General features: G+C 54.2%; 1 protein-coding gene across 1 annotated transcript; it reads right to left on the bottom strand.

Annotated features, from left to right (window-relative positions):
* Positions 1-691: 691 nt before the first annotated feature.
* S100A10 (S100 calcium binding protein A10) lies at positions 692-17519 on the bottom strand. The gene is made up of 3 exons (XM_065420318.1): positions 17421-17519; positions 6763-6915; positions 692-1147 (listed from the first exon to the last, which is right to left on the bottom strand). Exons 2-3 carry the CDS (start codon positions 6892-6894, stop codon positions 986-988), a joined length of 294 nt encoding a protein of 97 aa, XP_065276390.1. The 5' UTR covers positions 6895-6915; positions 17421-17519; the 3' UTR covers positions 692-985.
* Positions 17520-17888: the final 369 nt, after the last annotated feature.

The following is a 17888-nucleotide window of genomic DNA, read 5'->3' as shown; positions in this document are numbered from 1 at the left end:
TGTTCTGCTCAGGCTCATGGCAGAGATTTCTCTCTTGAATTGGGGCCGAGGGTTGGGAGGCTCTAGAGTTGGCTGGTGGTTCATCTGGATCATGCCAAAACAAAAAGAGACAATGCATGAGCCCCAGGGAGCGGGCTCTTTTGCACAGCCAGATTTCCAAATCTGAAGCTGTGTTTGTATCAGCTTGAAACGATGGGGCTGGTGCACTTCGAACGCGCCTGAACTCGGCCAGTGCAAATCCCACCTCGCTGGTGCAAATCGGGGACTTTGCATGGATGTCAGTGGGTTTTTCTGGGAGCACCCACGGCGTGTTTGGGACTGCGCGAGGGAGAGGGCATTGCATGGACTTCTTGGAGACTGTATTAGGGCAGCGAGCAGAGTATGCTGCATACACTTTTTTGCATGCTCTTAAAAAGTGCCCTTATTTTTTATTTAAAGTCATGCAAATATATGTAAATTAGGCAAGCCCCTCCCACTCCTGGCAAGTTGCCCCCGTGACCCTCAGTGTCTCAAAGCTCAGGTGCCCCAGTGCCAGCTTTATGTGTATCTCCAGAACGCTGTATGCACCAGCTCTGGAAGTTTGCAAGCTCCATCATCTCGGATTTATCGTGCCTCCTGCACCCTTCAGAACTCCCTCTAAAGTGACGCTGATCAGACAAGGCCAGTGCAGAGGGAAAAAAACTATACGCCGTTAGGATTTAAAAAAACAAAGGGAGGGATTCTTTATTGTAGGGCAAGGCATGGATACACTATAAAAACCATAAGCTGCTCTGGGGCGGAGATAGCAGACTCTCTCCTGCCTGTTACATGGCGACTCGGGAGTCTGTTTGCACGTTCGGAGGATCACATTGTGTTCTTGATCCACGCGCCCAACTTTCCATTGGTGTCAATGGCCAGCTGGGAGCTCAGATCCAGGCTGCGACGTGGCCCCCTTTATATGGCTCGGGGTTTAGGAGTTAGGCAGGGCGTGTCTCCGGTCACCTCTTCATTTTCTCCCCTTCTGCTTCATGTGTACCACAAAGTAGTCGTTGCATGCGATGGTCAGCCCAGCCACTAGCGAGAAGAAGCTCTGGAAGCCGACTCTGCCGTCCCGGCACTGGTCTAGGTCCTTCATGATTTTATCCACGGCCATGGGGTCTTTCTGGTTCTGGGAAGGGAAAATACATGAAAGAAAAAGCAGAGGGGGCTGTGAGCTAATGGAGCTGAATTTGCTCCTGGCTGAAGCTGCTTCATAGCAAGAGTGTGGGAGCCTGTCTGTGTGTCTATCCATGCTGGTGGCTCCATAGATCTTCATTTATCTGTTCATCCCTCCATCCCACTGGCTCCATATCCATCCTTCTGTCCATCCCAGGGGCTCCATATTCCTTCAGCTATCTGTTCATCCCTCCATCCCACTGGCTCCATATCCATCCTTCCCTCTGTCCATTCCAGGGGCTCCTTATCCCTTCATCTATCTGTTCATCCCTCCGTCCATCTCACTGTTTCCATAGCTTATCTGTGTGGGGCTTTGTATAGTGCCCATCATTGTGGCATCTGGACCTCTCTTTAAAAGACACATGCTGCCCGGTCTTTCCACTTTCTTCCTGCTCCGACGTTCCCCATACATCCTAGTTCCCCTGTGCCTGTCTTTCAGGCTCCAATCCGAGTGGGTGGTAGGGCCTGCCTTCATGAATCAGCTTGGAGGACTGGGGCCCTACGACCGTGCAAGTTCCTTGGGTCGTGGGCAGTGTCCTTATTGGTGCATTGAACAGCCCCAAGCCCCAGTAATAACTAACAACGATCTTTTAATGTAGTTTCAAACTCCTTTTCCCTCCACCCCCTGCAGTGTTCCTAATTCAGACAGGCCAGTGCATTGCCCTGAAACTGACTATATCCCATGCTGAACCAGCGTGACTAGAAGTAAAACTCCTCTCCTCCCCCTCCCCGCCGCCCCCGTACAGAGAGCTCAAGAGATGCACGTATGGATTTCAGGCCCTGTGCTGGGGTGAGTCTCCTCCTTGCGTAGCACACATCCGGCAACACTCCTGTCCTGAGCAAGATACAAACGCTGAGCAGCGAATGTAAACTAGCTTTCGAAAATGCTTCTCCTTTCACCACCCAGCCGGAGCTAAGGACACCGATGGGCCCAGCCCCCTGAGCGCTGCGGGCTGCGTGCACGACGTACTGATGAAGCTGTGGTTTCTGCGGGCTCCTTGCCCTGGGGAGGCTTGGAACCCACAGCTGCCTGTTTCCATTCGGCATGTGATCAAGCACCTATTAGATCATTGAGTCCCTTCCCCACCCACGACTGGTCCCAGTGGTACATTTCCTACTGCTTTGAAATGACCAAAGTCATGTAGCTTTCACTACTTCCCGTGGGAACATGAGGCTTGCCGGAGTAGAGCAGATCAGGGCCCATCTAGCCCAGTATTCTGTCTCCAGCACCAGCTGCTTCAGAGACAGATGCAAGAGAGCCTGAACTGATGATGGGATAACCTGCTCCCAGGGAAAATCCCCTCCTAAACCCATCACTTAGAGGTTAGCTCATGGCCTGAACCACAAGGGTTTAGACGGATCACCTCCTAGGCAGCTCTCACTGGGCCAGACTCTCAGTTGACGTCAATCAGTATCGCTCTGTTAAAGTCAGTGGATCTAGGCAGATTTACACCAACTGAGGATCTGGTTCAGTGTCTGGAAATTTCTCCTGCCGTTTCACCTAAGTTTCCTTTTTCTTAATGTCCTCTCATTATTCTCAGTTCTACCACCCGAAATCATCCCCTGTCGTGCCCAGCACAATGGGGTCCTGGTCCTTGATAGGTCACGAATACGAATAGCTCCACAGCGTGCTCTTGAGGGTTCAGATCTCAGGCAGGGACAGGGGCAGTGCTCAGCGTTTGAGTCTTTAAAATGAGTCTTGAAGAAAGTTTCCAGGGAAATCAATAGCACCACTTTACACTTCTGGGCTGCTAAAGGATCTCAGAGCACATCGCAACCTTTCACCATGTCTCACTGCACGTCTCTGGGAGGCAGGTGAACTTTATGAGTGGGGAACTGAATGACAGGGCAGTTAAGTGACTTGGGCAGGGTCATACAGTGAGCCAGTGGCAGAGCTGGAACTAGACCCCAGGAGTCCTCATGCCAAACCCCCTGCTCTAACCACTGTCCAAACATTCCTTTCCTAGAGAAGGGAAAAGAAGCCAGGAGTCCTGCGCCCTAGTCCCCACTCCTCAGATTTCCAGCATCTTCATAGATCCGTTCCTGTATATTTTGTCTTTCGATTGGAGGGTGGGGGTGGTAAATCCACAGTGGCACTGCTCCAATGTAGTGTGAATGCTAACTGTGATGTAGGTGTGCAGCACTTAAAATGAATGGCAGGCACTGTTTGCTGCAGGATCTGTTGGATTTTGCAATGTGACGGTCTCCCAGGTAGAGGAAGGAGACATTTAAAGCTGGCGCATGCATTGCAAGGAGCGTGTGCGCCCAGGGCTGGGGACAAGGGCTTTTTGCTCTGGTTTCTAGGATCTCTTCTAATGAGACATTCTGGATGTGATCGATTTCTGTGCTCTGGCAGTGAAACTCCACCCTGTACAGAGGCCTGGGCCCCCTGAGTCCAAGCACAAGGGGTCTGGAGGACGCAGCTGGGGAGGAACCTTTTGCCCCATGGCTTGCACAGCAAGCAATAAACAAAGACTTCTGTGCATCCAGGCCACACTCCAAACCTAACAAAGCAATGGCTGAGCTCTGCGCACGGCACACCATCTGCAAGCAACCAGGGTTTGCTTTACAGACTGAGGAAACAAGCCGTGGGCCCGGAAGTGTGTGATAAGCAGCAGTTTATAGGTACCAGCTTCTCCAAGCTGTTGCCACTCCAGACAAAGACCTCTTAGCTCTGCTCTCCACCCCATACACCTGGACTGACAGGGTGTGATGCGGGCCAGGACTGATGTGCATCAGCAAGGAGCCGAGCACTGAATTAGGTGAGAGGACCGAGAACGGGTTCAGCTCTCCCAAATATTGGTGTCAACTGGGACCTCAAGGGCGTCACTCCAGAATTACACCGGGTACCTGAGATCAGAATACATCCCCTACAGCAACCTCAGTCCTGTCCCTGCAGTCACTCTGGATCTATGCCGGTGTCACTGGGATCAGAAACTGGCCCCATGTCGCGGTGGTAAAAGCAAGGCTGGGGCTTTGAAGGGAGTTAGGCACCCAGCTATCCTTGAAAGTCCATGGGATTTAGGTGCCTCTGAAAACCCAGCCTAGATGAGTTACAGGTGATGGGCCAAATCCAGCCTTGGAGTTAGCAGGAGCAATGCCAGCTGCAGGTGAGGCCCTGCCATGGAGGTGACTGTATCCCTGGGGCAGGGGGTAATGGGAGGACTACAGCGCACTGGTTAATTGCTGACAATCTCAATGTGCACCCATGCAGTGGAATGGATGTCCTGGGGCTGGAGCATTAAATACCGGTCTCTGATTATATCAGCCTGTGCCATCCGTGCCAGCTTGCATAATAACCTGGCCTCTGTGAACGCTGGAAGCACAGGAGACGCTGGCGGGGAAAGAGAGTTATCTACAAGGACTTCATGATGCTTTCCTGCTCCAAAGCATGAGCTGATCCGGTTCTTATGGAAGCAGTGATCTACCTGCGGTAATTGGCACCAGGCAGGAACTGTGCCTGCTGGTTCTGCCCAGCCACCTCGACAGCAAGGTGCTGTGCGCGCCGCTACTCCAGCCTTGAGCTCTGAACCCCCACAGCTCTGCCGATGCCCCCCAATCCGCAGCCCCCTGCTATTCTAGCCCTGGGCTCCATACACACACAGCTCTGCCACTGCCCCTTTTCCCTGACCCAGAGGCCCACCTGCTGATGCACTGCAATCCTGCCCTGTATCACACCATGCTAATCCAGTCCTTTCTGGCTTGGCTTTCCTTGAGAAAAGACATGTCTGCAGGGACAGTGATAGCTCCCAGTCCCCTTTTCAACGTGGCACGAGTTACCCAGAAATGCATCTCCATGCCCTCCCAGGCTATGCCCTTTCCGTCTGGGATCCTCTTTGTGAACACAAAGTTGGTGCTTAACATATTTGCCGTGCAGCCAGAACTCCTGGGTGCTGTGCCTAGCCCCGGGAGGGAGTGTTGCCTAGTGGTTAAAGCAGGGGCTTGGGAGCCTGGACTCCTGGGTCGTATTCCCAATTCTGCCACTGACTAACTGTCTGACCCTGGGCACGCCACTTAACTGCTCCATGTGATTCATGCTGTATTACACCTCCTGAGAGGCGACTCCCGTCACTGCTCAGACATGGTGTCATTCCTCAGTTACAGGATCGCAGCTGGGTGCTCGGGAGATTTATCAGGGGGCAGAAGGGGGGAGCTTTGCCCATCTGCCATTCTCACGTGTCTGCCCTCCAGCCTTCTTCTTGCTTTGCACCAAACCATAACAGCCAAGGAGCAGGGAGAACGCAATGCACCAGGCAGCAGGGTTATTAATAGCACGGCACGTAGCAGGCTGTTACCAAAATGCTATTGTCTTGGACGATGCATCATTTATCAGGAAGGGAACACGCTGCCCGGTGCCTCTCCCCATCGTCTGTGTCAGCCGCGAGCTGATAAATAGCAGGGAATCGAGTGCAGCAGCGACCCCGCCCCTGCAGAGGCTGGAGGCAGTTGTGAGTCCTGGGGCATGAATGCCACAGGGGCTGGGAGGGGGAGAAGGGGCCGATTGCCTCTCCGTGCCACAGCTGGGAGTTTTCAAACCCAACGGCGGGGCCAATCCAAAGCCATGGGAACCTGGCCACTGGCTTCAATATGATCAGGCCTTTTCGAGAGACAAGAGTGAGAGCAAATTGGGGCTAGAAGCCGGAGGGCCAAATTCTCCAGTGCAACCCACAGGGCCTGGAGGTGGAGTTGCCCTGGGGAAACAGCAGATCTCAGCCCAGAGACAGCTCCTCCTCATTCATCCTGGCCCCTCCCCTCCCCTTGCTCTAAAGGCAGCAGTGAAGCAGGAAGGAGCCCACAGCACCTCCCACCCTAATGCCTTTTACACACAGTCTATCCATACTGTGGAAATGCAGCCACCTCTGGGGAGAAGCCTGGCAGCCAGCTTACGCCAACAGCCATGCACCTGGGCTGAGGTCTTCAAAGCCAATCAGCCGCCTTTACCACGTGGCTTCCTTTGATGTGAACGAACAGCAAGTTGAAGGGCTAAATCCCATAGCTGGCTTTGACTGAACAAGTCAAAGAAGAATTTTTCGGAGGGGAAATCATCCTAGCATTATTTTACGCGTACATTACGGTAGCACTGAAAGGCCAGCTGGGTTGGGCCCTCATTTTCAGTGCAGAATAGTTTCTTCATTTGAAGTTAGAGGAGGAGTTTAGCTAGAAAAACTATAATCACTCAACCTGGAATTTGACTGGGAGGACTCTGTCGGTCTAGATCCTAGGTTCTTTCTTTTTTGACCCTTGTCTGTCCTGTCCCATCTAGTCCATTTGCCCTGTCCTCCCTGCTCTGTCTGACTTCTTTGACATGGTACCTGAACATCTGACCCTGACTTGTAAAAACCTGCTAAAGTATAAAACGGTTGTGACCTTGATTTTGCGTCTGAAGGCGCTTCCAGCCGCACAGCATCCCCTAGCACCACACTGGAGCATCACTGCTGAGTCCTGGCCTGGAGGGATGAGTGCTCCCCCGCCCCGCCCCAAATCACCAGCCACTGGGACTAGCCAAGTCAATGGACCATGACAGAAGGAATTAATCAGCAAATGGGCTTATTGGCATTTCTGACTCACATCCAAAAACCCAGGGAACTCCTTGTCCATCAGCACCCGGAGATCATCTTTCGTCAGGTAGTTCTTGTCGCCGGCGTATTTGTGAAAGGTGAACATCAGCGTCTCCATGGCATGTTCCATCTGAGACGGCATCTTTGAGTGGGTCTCTTGAGCCTGCCCAAGCGGGGAGAAATAGCACAGACAGCGGTTAGCTTTGTTTTGTCTCAGTAGCTGCACTCAGTTTTATCCCCAGGAGCAAGACCCCCCATGCTAATTACTATGAGGGACTTGGGCTTTGCCGTTTGGATTCATAGATTTCAAGGCCAGAAGGGTCCCCATTAGATCCTCTGTTCTCACTTCCTGTGTATTGCAGGCCACAGAGCTTTACCCTTTTACCCCTGTATCGAGCCCAATAACATGTTTGACTAACGCATCTTCCAGAACGACCTCCAGGCTGGATCGGAAGACATCAAGACATGGAGAATCCACCATTCCCCTCAGTAGTTTGCTCCCTTACGATTAAAAAATGGTGCCTCATTTCTAACTTGAATTCTAATACATCTGCCAAACCTACTAGCTAGTTAGGTTCTTACTCCCGCAGGCAGCCACCACTGTGGGTTCTGAGCGCTCCGACCCGAATGGAAACTTTCCACGGGTTTAAAAACCTGTTGCCGATGTGGTTGTATTCCGACATCTGCCTAGTTTTTAGAGAGGGTGGAAAACTGCCAGGCAGACGCTGGAGAGGCCAGTAGAGATGGGATAAAGGTCGGATCAGCATCTAAACCTCTGGACTCCTTTCCCATTTTAGCTCTGCTCGGCCCAATGATCACAATCGCTGGCTTGTGCCACTAGAGCGAAGGATTTCATTGCACAATAAATCCCTTCCCGCCTCCGCAGTTAACCCCCGATCAAACTGATACAATGCAGCGTCTCACCCCAAAGTCAGGACATTCTAGCACATCAAAAGGAGAACAAAATGTACCAGGGTAACTACACTTTCCTAACTCACAATACGGTTTATGGGACACAGATTGCTTTGGATGGGGGCAGCGTGGAGAGTTTGGTTTAAATTAGAAAAAGGGGGAGCGACTGGACAATCTCTGTGATTTCTCTTTCATGTTCCAGCACTAGGGAAACGAATACAGCTCTCAGTTATTTCTGTCCAGGTTGCCTGATGCATTGACATTTTTGAGGTGGCTTAGGTATTTTCAAGGGAAACCCTGGATTAAAACACTGGTGAGAAATGGGTTAGAGACTGACTCTTAATGTACTGCAGAGAAATTCGTAGATTTCGGAGCCAGAAGGGTCCATTATGATAATCTAATCTGACCTAGCACAGGACCAGGCCATGGAATTTTACCCCCTTATTCCTGCGTCAAGGTCAATAACTTGGCTTTGAGCCACAGTTAATTGTTCAAAATATAAATCCCTGTGAAACCCGCCTGAGACAAGCTTAATATAAAAGCAAAAGGCACGGCTAGCAGCTGATTTTCTTATCTTATGCCTTTCATAGCAAGATCCTTAGGAGCTCAACAATCTCTGCAAACCACTAAACAAATGATGAGCCAAAAGCTGCCCAGCGCACGTATCCTAGGGCAGATTTCCAGCCTGTATATTCCAGGAACACTTCTCCCACCACTAAAATGCAGTCACCTCTGGGGTAGAACATGGCAGCTGTTTATCAACTCATGGTAACGCTATGCAGCAAGAATTAGAGAATGTCCCCCCAGCGATCAATCCCCCTGAGAGGGGAGGGAGTGGGTGATATAAGAGGGCTCCTCCCCCCCACATCTCTAGCGTCTATGATTATGTGTTCACAGCAGTTTGGGACAGGAAGTGAAGGCACTTCCTATTTCCCGGGGTAATTTGGGGTGAGCAGGATGCAATTAGTGGAGTGGGTGTATAGCCGAGATGCATGTCCAGGCTAAGGAGAAACCTGACAGGTCTTAAAATACCCATGAGCCATGCCTAGTGTTCTGTGACTACTCAGCCCAGCCAAGAGCATGCCCTGCTGGGTCCCCAAACTGGTTGCCCATGCACTGCACAGCCATACGGAGCAGCGGATGACTGGAGAGGGAATACAGCTTTTGGCGGCGAACTCAACGGAAAGACTTGACCAGAGTCAGTAGGAAAAGCAAGGCTGGTTGTTAAACGCTGTGGGTTTTTTTTATGAATTGTCAAAGCAAAGTCTTTCAAGGGAAGATTCCTTTCTCTGCCCCCCACCGGGAACGGGAGACTTTGATCCATTGCCAAATCCAACCGCCTCATACACTGCCGGGTAGTGAAGAGAAGTGAGATCAGGGGCGTGTAGCGAATGCTGCAGTCCCATGAGTAGGGCCTCCGGGGGTGGGGGAAGAGTAATCGCTTACAAAGCTCTTTAAAAATGTCCTCCTCAAGCCATCTTTGCTGTGGGTGAAAGCAGCTTTTCTGCTGGGATCCCTTTTTGGTGTTGACAAGAATATAGCCCCTTTGGAGTGATTATCTTGATGGTGTACATGGTAACATGCCTTGGGGTGCGCCTTCCTTTAAAAAATATAGATAGATGAAAGACGACAGACAGAGGGAACCAGCTGGCTTGAGGAAGTGTTAATGGGACATGGAGTCTCTCTTTCCCTGGTCATCTGGTGCAAATACACCAGTGATAACATCACTGCCACTGGGAGTGTCTCACGTGCAACGTGTTTGCTGGGTCTCTGTCCCTTTCTTAGCGGCAAACGTTCCCGGCACGGAGAGCATCCTTATGATGTGTCCTCCTGTCCCAGCAGAGAACCCCCCCTCCAACCTCCAGAGGGGGTCCCCTGAGCGTGTGGGCGGGGCATGTTGGTGGGACAGTGATGGGGGGACTTGCCGTGCTGGGATAACGGATGAGGCCAACCCTTAACGCCTTGGGATGGACGGCACCACGGAGAATTCGCTAGCATAAAGGCGCCACTGGCAGCGTAAGGGTTAAAAAGTTTGCTCAAGGGAATCCGTTCCAGAGCAGTCAGCGGATTGCTGCAAGCTGAGCGGCAGCTTCCTCCTCTGGGGAGCCAAGGGACTTTGGCCAAGAACTCCTCCTATAGAGCAAAATCATCCCCCCATGTCAACCAGATGGGCTGCCCCGTCTGCAGATGTTCGGCAGAGCTCAGAGTGCTGATCACCGGGCGTGTGCGTTCCTCACCCCGCCCAAAGCACCAGAGGAGAACATGGCAGGAATGCGAAGGGAGGGGACAGACTCTGTATTCTGGGCTACATCCACCCAGGGGTGTTAACAGCTGTTGCCCTCCATCAGGGACCCTAGGGAAAGGAGCCCCGCAGACGCTTAGTACATGGGAGTGCCAGCAAACGTGAGGTACGAGCAATTCCACTAGTGCACAGCAACTCCTCCGCATGCACATCCCCTCCCTGTGCCACGCACTGAGCTGAGCCTCTTGGAAGGGAGAAGGAGTGAACCGCAGGCATCCCGCAGCATTGAGACACGCAAAGGGTCTGTGTGGGGTACTGGCCTGGCCCCCAGCCTGCTCCCGTCCAGTGATCGGTGATTTCTTTGGAAGACCGTGAAGTCTGAGGGATCTTGGTTCCAAATGAGGCCCCAATGCTCAGTGTTGGGGGATACATTCCCGGCCTCCCCCGGGGTACAGCAGGAGGGAGCCAGCAGCCAGGGCGTGGAACATGCCACCTGCTCTGCCCAGGCCGTGTTCCTTTGCCAGGCAGTCATTTGCCCACCTGGGCGTTTGCGATGGCTTTGGAGCTGCACCAAAGAGGCCCTCAGCCTGGTCACCACGCTCACGGCTGCCGTTTTTCCTCCTCTCCAGGGACCGCCATTTTGGCCCCCTTCGGAAGACACGGTCCCCATGGTCCCAGTCCTTTGCTGGTCCATTGCAAAGGCAGATGCACGAGTTAACAGCCTGCCTCATGGCGAACACTTGCTCCTTCCTAGGAGTGACTCTTACCCGGTGCCCGCCTGCTACTCTGGTCATGCCACTGTCCACAGCATTCGGCAGTTCTCCCCCCGTCTCCTCTCCCCTTGCTGTGGATTAGCAGGGCCCTGCCATCACTCGAAGCTCAGGGTACAAAACCTGACCAACAGGCCACGCCTAAGAGCTTGACATTGTCTTTTGGGGGCTGCCGTCTCAGCACCCCCCGGGCCACTTCGCCTCATGCAGACTCCTCATGAGGAGCTTTAGGGAGGAGATGGGAGTGAGCAACAGCCGCTTCTCCTCCATCTCCACCGTTCTGAGCTACCGCGGCCTTTCTGTGAAGTCGTCTCGCCATTCAGCCTTGGGAGAAAGAGTCAAACCCTGGAGTGCGGGCAGAGGGGATCAGGCAGAATCTGAAATCAAAGCGATTGGGTCCTTGACCCCCTTCGTAGGTGAACTGCGGTGTCAGGCCAGGAATGGGCTGAGGAGGTTGGGTTTGAGTTCAGGCTGGGTTTCCCGTTTGGGGTCAAGCGTGGCAGCTACAGAATTGCACAGGCTGTTCTGACAAGATCCCAGCCGCTGAGCTCGGCTCATCTGACCACATGGCCACCATCTGGCATGGGGACCAACCTGCCGTTCTCCGCTGTTCCCATGTTATCCCTGCCGTCTCGACGTGACCCACCGCGGAGTGGGTGGGAGAGGGGCCCCTCAGTGCCTGATCTGTGCAAGGGGTGAGTGTGTTACACGCCCAGCTAGAGAGCTTTAGGTCGGGCTGTAGCACCTCATGCTTCCAACTGTGGAGAGCCTGGTACGGTGGCCAATCGAACAGGGCACTTGGAAGTGATCTGAAATTGGGGGAGAAGGGTGGATCGAGGTCCTGATGCAGACCCATCTCCAATGAGGGCCCCAACTCATCTACTGCCTCAGGCCATATTGTTCTCTCTGGTCCATTTCCCATGGATGTGGTGCTCACGCCGGCCTTCAGAATAGAGGCTGGGGTGGGAAGTGAAGTGCCCGTAGCAAGGGAAAAGCTCCCCAACTCCAGCTGTGCAACAGGTGGGCGACAAACAGCAAGACAGGAGGGAAGCAGCCAAGTCAGTATTCCAGTTTGTCCCCTGCTTGTCCAACCCAGGGCAGGGCAAAGCCTATAATGAGAGCGTCTGAGCAAATACAATGAAACAGCATCTAAAGCTCCAGCCCCGTCCCAGAATGGGAGTTTGCTGGAGCCCCACGCAGACAGGGTTTGTTTGCTGACGGGGCGGGATGGAAAAATAAACCCAGGGCAGGATGGAAAAATAATCCTGATGTGTGATAAACAGGACTCCGCTGTTTCTGGCCAGGTTCTCCTCCCCCCTGAAGCTGCAGTCCTCGCTGGAGCAGTGCTGGTCACCGTGCCCCACCCATCCCCATCCCAGGGTGTCCTCCCTGCCCCTGCCTGGCCTGAGCTAGTATTTTCCAGCCCTGCTGAAACGCGGCCAGAGGAGCCTCTGAGGAAATGACTCCGATTATTCCATCTCCATCCAAGAGCAGGATCAACCTGTCCTGGGCTGGTGGGTTCTCTGCTGCCTCAAACAGTCATCACAGCCACCACAGCTTGGAGCGAGGTGGGGACAGATAGCAGAGGAACTGCGCAGGGTGACACCCAACCAGCCTGGGGACAGGGAGGGGAACGCAAGGGACAAAACGCTTCACAGAGACCCCTTCCCACTCATTCTCGGTCGGACGCTAGCCTGGCACTTGAAAGCCCTGGGTTCGAGTCCCTGCCTCACCACAGGCTTCCTGTGTAGGTCACTTAACCGCTCATTGCCTCAGTTTCCCATCTGTAAAATGGGTGCTGTGAGGATAAATACACCAAAAATTGGGAGATGCTCAGATACTACATCATGGGGACCAGATAAGCACGATAGCAAAATGTCCCCTTCTTATGAGTTGCACCATGATGATCCGTTCGTATTCCAGTAGCACCTAGGAGCCCAGTTGTTGGCAAGAGCCCAGCAGGGCTAGATGCTGTACAAACACAGAGCAAAGAGACAGTCCCTAGATAGTCTGTTGCAAATCACTGGAAGAAAAAGAAGAATCTTCCACCACCACCATTTTGGTTGAATAACATTTGGGAAACACGGATGATAACAACACTGAGCTCTTCTATAGGGCTTGCATCTGCAGATCTCAAAGCACTTTGCAGAGGAAGGTTAGTGACCTTAGCCCACATGACCTAGGCCCAGAGGGGGGAGGCCCATAGTTTCCAAAGCAGAGGCTCTAACTCGGAGTCGCTTTAGTTGTTGGGCACTCGGTTTTAGCCCCTAAGGCCTCAGTTGCAGAGATGCTGAGCACCCACAATAGTTTCTGGCTCAAAGGGCACTGCCCGTGCTGAGCCCCCCTGGAAATTAGGTCTCTGTCGGCATCTAGGGTTGGGAATCCCAAAAATGAGGCATCCTGAAGATTCCAAAAATGTCAGTCTTCGCAACTTGCCCAAGGTCACATGGGGAGTGAATTGCAGAGCTGGGACGAGAACCCAGGAGTCCTGACTTCCCGTCCTCCCCCTGCCCTGATCACCAGACCCCACTCCCCTCCCAGAGCTGGGACGAGAACCCAGGAGTCCTGACTTCCCGTCCTCCCCCTGCCCTGATCACTAGAGCCCACTCCCCTCCCAGAGCTGGGACTAGAGCCCAGGAATCCTGACTTCCCATACTCCCCCTGCTCTGATCACTAGACCCCACTCCCCTCCCAGAGCTGGGATTAAGAGCCCAGGAGTCCTGACTTCCCATACTCCCCCTGCCCTGATCACCAGACCCCACTCCCCTCCCAGAGCTGGGACGAGAACCCAGGAATCCTGACTTCCCATACTCCCCCTGCTCTGATCACTAGACCCCACTCCCCTCCCAGAGCTGGGATGAGAACCCAGGAGTCCTGACTTCCCGTCCTCCCCCTGCCCTGATCACTAGACCCCACTCCTCTCCCAGAGCTGGGACGAGAACCCAGGAGTCCTGACTCCCAATCTGATGATGGAAAAACTCACTTATCTTTTTTTTTTTTTTTTAAGCCAAACAAATGCTGGGACTGTATTTTGAAACATGGTTCCCCTTGTAATGATTTTGCTGAGACAATCTCTCACTGGCTCCAAGGTGCTACCATCACACTCGTTTTGTCTTTACTAATCAAGGAGTGTGGTTGGGACTTGCGGAGTGAATTTCCTTCTATGGGGACTGATGTTTTCAGTCGCAGGGAAGCTAGAGCACAAGGACTATGTGCCACTTAAATGCTGCTGCCGCCCCCGGGGCAGTTCATGTTCTGGCCCTCTGCACAGGGGTGGCGTTCCCCCTTCGCTGCCTCGTGAAGGAGCGTGTTTTTTGTGGGTGGCAGCCGTGGGGCAGCTCAGAGGTGCACGTCACCGATCGTCAGTGGGAGAACGTTATCGTTTGTTAGCCGGGTCACTCCGGATTCGCCCTCGTGTTTATCAGATGTTCTGCAGGCAGATTTGGGGAGTCTGTGGTTAACCAGGAGTCCTTTCAAGACCATGTGGCTATTTAACCGGAAGGCAGACAAACGCGCTGCACTGAAGATGAACCACAAAGCAGGATCGTCAACCCCAGCCACCGAAAGATCATGAGTCGGGCCTCTGAAAAATCACGAGCTTGGCTTCCAGATTGTGGCCCTCTTTCTTTGCCTCCTGGTTTCTGAGCATCCAGGGGTCACATTTGCAAGCTTTACTCCACAACTCAAAGGGCCAGAAGCTATCTTTCTTTTTTAAAAAAAAGGAAAGCTCAGGTTCTCATGGGCCCAGATCCTGAAATCAACCAATCAATGCCTAAATACCTTTGAGGATCTGGGCCATGGCTCCAGAAACTGGGGCTTTGAGTAAAACACCAAATATTGTGAAACTGGCCATAAAATGTCATGGGTGGACACAAGGCTGCCTGATAAGAGCTGTGGGGCCTAGTAATTAGAGCGGGGGACTGAGAGCCAGAACTCCTGGGTTCTCTTTCCAGGTGGGAGTGGTTAGAGAAGTGCAGAGACAGGGCTTCTGGGTTCTATTCCTGGCTCTGGGATGGGAGTTACTGGTTACCGCACATGGCTGGGGGGCAGGACTCTGGGTTCTATTTCTGACTCCGCCTGTGCGACCATGGAGTGAGGCGCTGTGCCTCAGTTTCCCCATCTGTGAAACGCTGCCTCTCCTGTGCGGTCTTCGGATGCAACATGATAAATAAGGACACAGCATTCAGATTGAATTATCCAAACACAGCAGGGCTGCCTTCGAGTGGAAGCGGCTTTTGTATTCCCTTCCAGAGCAGCGTCTGTCTCAGCAGCCCGCTCCTTGCCAGGCCTGGGGGCTGTCCTGTAGCACCACTGAAGCCAGTGGGCCAGATCCCCAGCTGGTGTGAATCAGTATAGTGCCACTGAAGTCAATGCAGCGATGCCAACTGACACGAGCTGAGGATCTGGCCCCTGACCCTCCTTAGCTCTGTGTTTGCTTCAGGCTGCTTTGCCCTCAGATCTGCAGCTGGTGTCTGAAAACCTCAATGGAAAAAACAGGAAGCCCAGACAGGCTTGGCGGTTGTGCCCGTTGCGCTCGGGGCTGCTTGCCTGGAAAATTGGCCAGAGCTGAGACGTGCTTCCCCACATCAGCTCCACGTTGGAACTTCAGTTGGAAAAAAACCCCGGGAACGGAGTGGCAGGCCCATCCCTCCAGATCCAGGAAAGAAGGGGGGCTGGAATGCAAGTCTCCTCAAAGGACCTCTGTTCCTGGATCGTTAACTGGGGCTCATGCCAGCTCCGCCGCATTGTTCTGTCTGCTAGAGTCTGGCAGGGCGTGCACCATTCTCAATCTGAGAACAACAGCACCTCGAAGGTCCTGCCCCGATGCAGCCTCCAGCCCAAGGGCAGGTTCTGAGGAGCTGATCAGAGAGATCCTATTGAAAAGCGCCTTCCTGGAGCAGGCACTAGACTGGAAGCCAGACTGCAAGTGTAGGAAGAGGGAGCCTTCTTCCCAAAGGGTTATTCAGTCAAGTCACGGACCCAGCTCTCTGTCCCTCCCTGCCCAGTGACAAAGTCTGGGTTCTTAGAGATGGGAGCCTGCCCTGTGTCACACACACCGGTGCAAAACAGGTGTGACCCAATTCCACTGGGATGAGTCAGGGGAGCATCTGGAGCATTTGGGTGTAAACGGCATCTCCCGGTGCAGGGCAACCCCAGCGGAGCCTGGGGTTTGCTCTGGGAGAGCCCAGGCCCAGCCCCGAGAAGGAAACCGGTGCTGTGCAGAGAGAGGGCAGCAAGCAGGGAGGCGGCAAACAAATATTTGAAATAAGGTATAAATTTTTAACACGTGAGTACAATTAACCATTGGAACAATTGACCAGGAGTCAAAGTGGATTCTCCATCACCGGCCACTTTTATCTCAAGATTGGGTGTGTTTTATTTTTTAAAAGATCTGTTCTAGTTCAAAAGGAGAAGTGACTTTGGTATCTTTAATCATCCCATGCTCCCAGCAAGAAAAGCAACTCCAGTTGGAGGCCTGGATCCTCGGAGTGTCTGAGCAGCGCAGCGGCACTTGGAAAAGAACAGCGCGTCCTCAAAATCTGTGGTAAAAACTGGCTGGCGTTCAATGCTGTGATTATACATCCCTGCACGTAACCACCTCTCTCTCTTCTCCATCTATCTAGCTCGCTTGCTCAATGGCATCTGTATAGCAAGTATTGCATCTGGGTACCTTGCGGGAGCACCGATCTGGCTCTCATGTGCCCTCCCTTGGCCCCACAGCAGCCATTGAAAGCATTCAAGCTGTTCGCATCCCCTTGTAAAGCTCAGAAAGGGCCTGTCCCCTCGCTTCCCGGCTGCCCAGTGTCTGAGAGCAGGGGCCACACCCAGGCTTCCCAGATCGTGGGACGCTCATGCCAGTTCTGCTATGGACACGGCACAACCCAGGCAGCGAGTTACCAGTTAGTCACTGCTGCAGCAGGCAGGGCCGCCGAGAGCAGGTTTGGGCCCTGGTGAAAAAAAAATTTCGGGCCCCCCCAGCAAGGGCGGACTGGCTAAACAGGGCTGACCAGGGTCCCAATAGATGCATCATTTTAAAAAAGTCTAAACCATCTGAGCCTCCCAAAGAAAGTTGGGGTCCCGCGGCAGCTCCCAGAATCCCATCCCAGTGCAGATTTCACTCCGTCCCACGGCAACATTCACACCTGAGCGGGACCCCAGGGAGGGGCCGCGCCCCAGAGCCCTTTCCGTGTCGGGGGGCAAGTGGCACCAGCAGATACTAGTAACCAGCCTGTCCTCCATAGTTCTGCCCCCACCTCAGACAGACAGACCCTCTCGCCCCCTAGCGGCGGCTGCCCTCCCTGCCGAATGAGTGATGCCCAGGGTGCTCTGGGCTCCTGGCGGCAGCTAGAGCTCTGGGTGTGACCACAGCCTGGTGTCACCTCCACAGCCAGTGGGGCTGGATTGGGGCGCCCAGGCTGGGCAACAGGGCTGGGATTACCCTCCCCCCCCATCCCCGGGGGCAGCAGGACTAGGACTCCCCCCTCCTAAATCCATCTTCTGCAGCCTCCCCCAATTCCTGTAGCAGCAGGCTCTGGGGTACCCCCAGCCGTTCTGACTCCTGGCTCCGGGGGGGGGGGGGGCAGAGCTGGGGCACCTCCTCCTCCCCCATCCAGCTGAGGCGTCCGGGCTGGGGGGCAAGAAGGCAGCCCAGAGCTCCCCAGGCTGAGGGGTGGCCGCAGGAGGGAGCTTTGCCCCCCCCCCCGGTCAGTGCGCTGTAGGAGGGGCTCGGGGATCCCGACTCACCTTGGCTGGGAGCGCAGGAGCGGAGCAGCCGTGCGGGGACCGAGGCGCAGCGAGTGTGGGTGGGACTGGAGCCGCCGGCCCTAAACTATGCCGGAGAGGGAGGAGATCCGGGGGGAGGCGTGGGGAAACCTGAGTCCGGCCCGGGCGGAGTCACACGCGGCTCCCTGCAGCCCCGAGCCCGGCTCGCTGGTGCCCTCTGCCTTTGGCACCGCGCTCCGGGCCCGCCTGCGCCCAGCCGCCGGGCGGCGAGGGGCGAGAGCCCGTCTGCCTGCCCCGCACCGGCCGGCTGGGGCAGTGCGGCGGAGCCGGGCCGGCCGGGGCTTGGAGAGACCAGGTGGGAGAGGGAACAGCTGGTCCTGGCCCAGCGCCTGCTGGTGAGAGAGACCGACCAGCCTTCCAGTCCAGCTGTGTGTGTCTGTCTGTCCCCGACCCGCTCCTGTCTGTCTGTCCAGCCATCCCCATACTATC

The sequence above is a fragment of the Emys orbicularis genome, chromosome 20, assembly GCF_028017835.1.
Source record: "Emys orbicularis isolate rEmyOrb1 chromosome 20, rEmyOrb1.hap1, whole genome shotgun sequence".
Taxonomy (NCBI): domain Eukaryota; kingdom Metazoa; phylum Chordata; order Testudines; family Emydidae; genus Emys; species Emys orbicularis.
The sequence above is the reverse complement of the archived record's forward strand: the minus strand, read 5'-3'. Positions and strand labels throughout refer to the sequence as shown.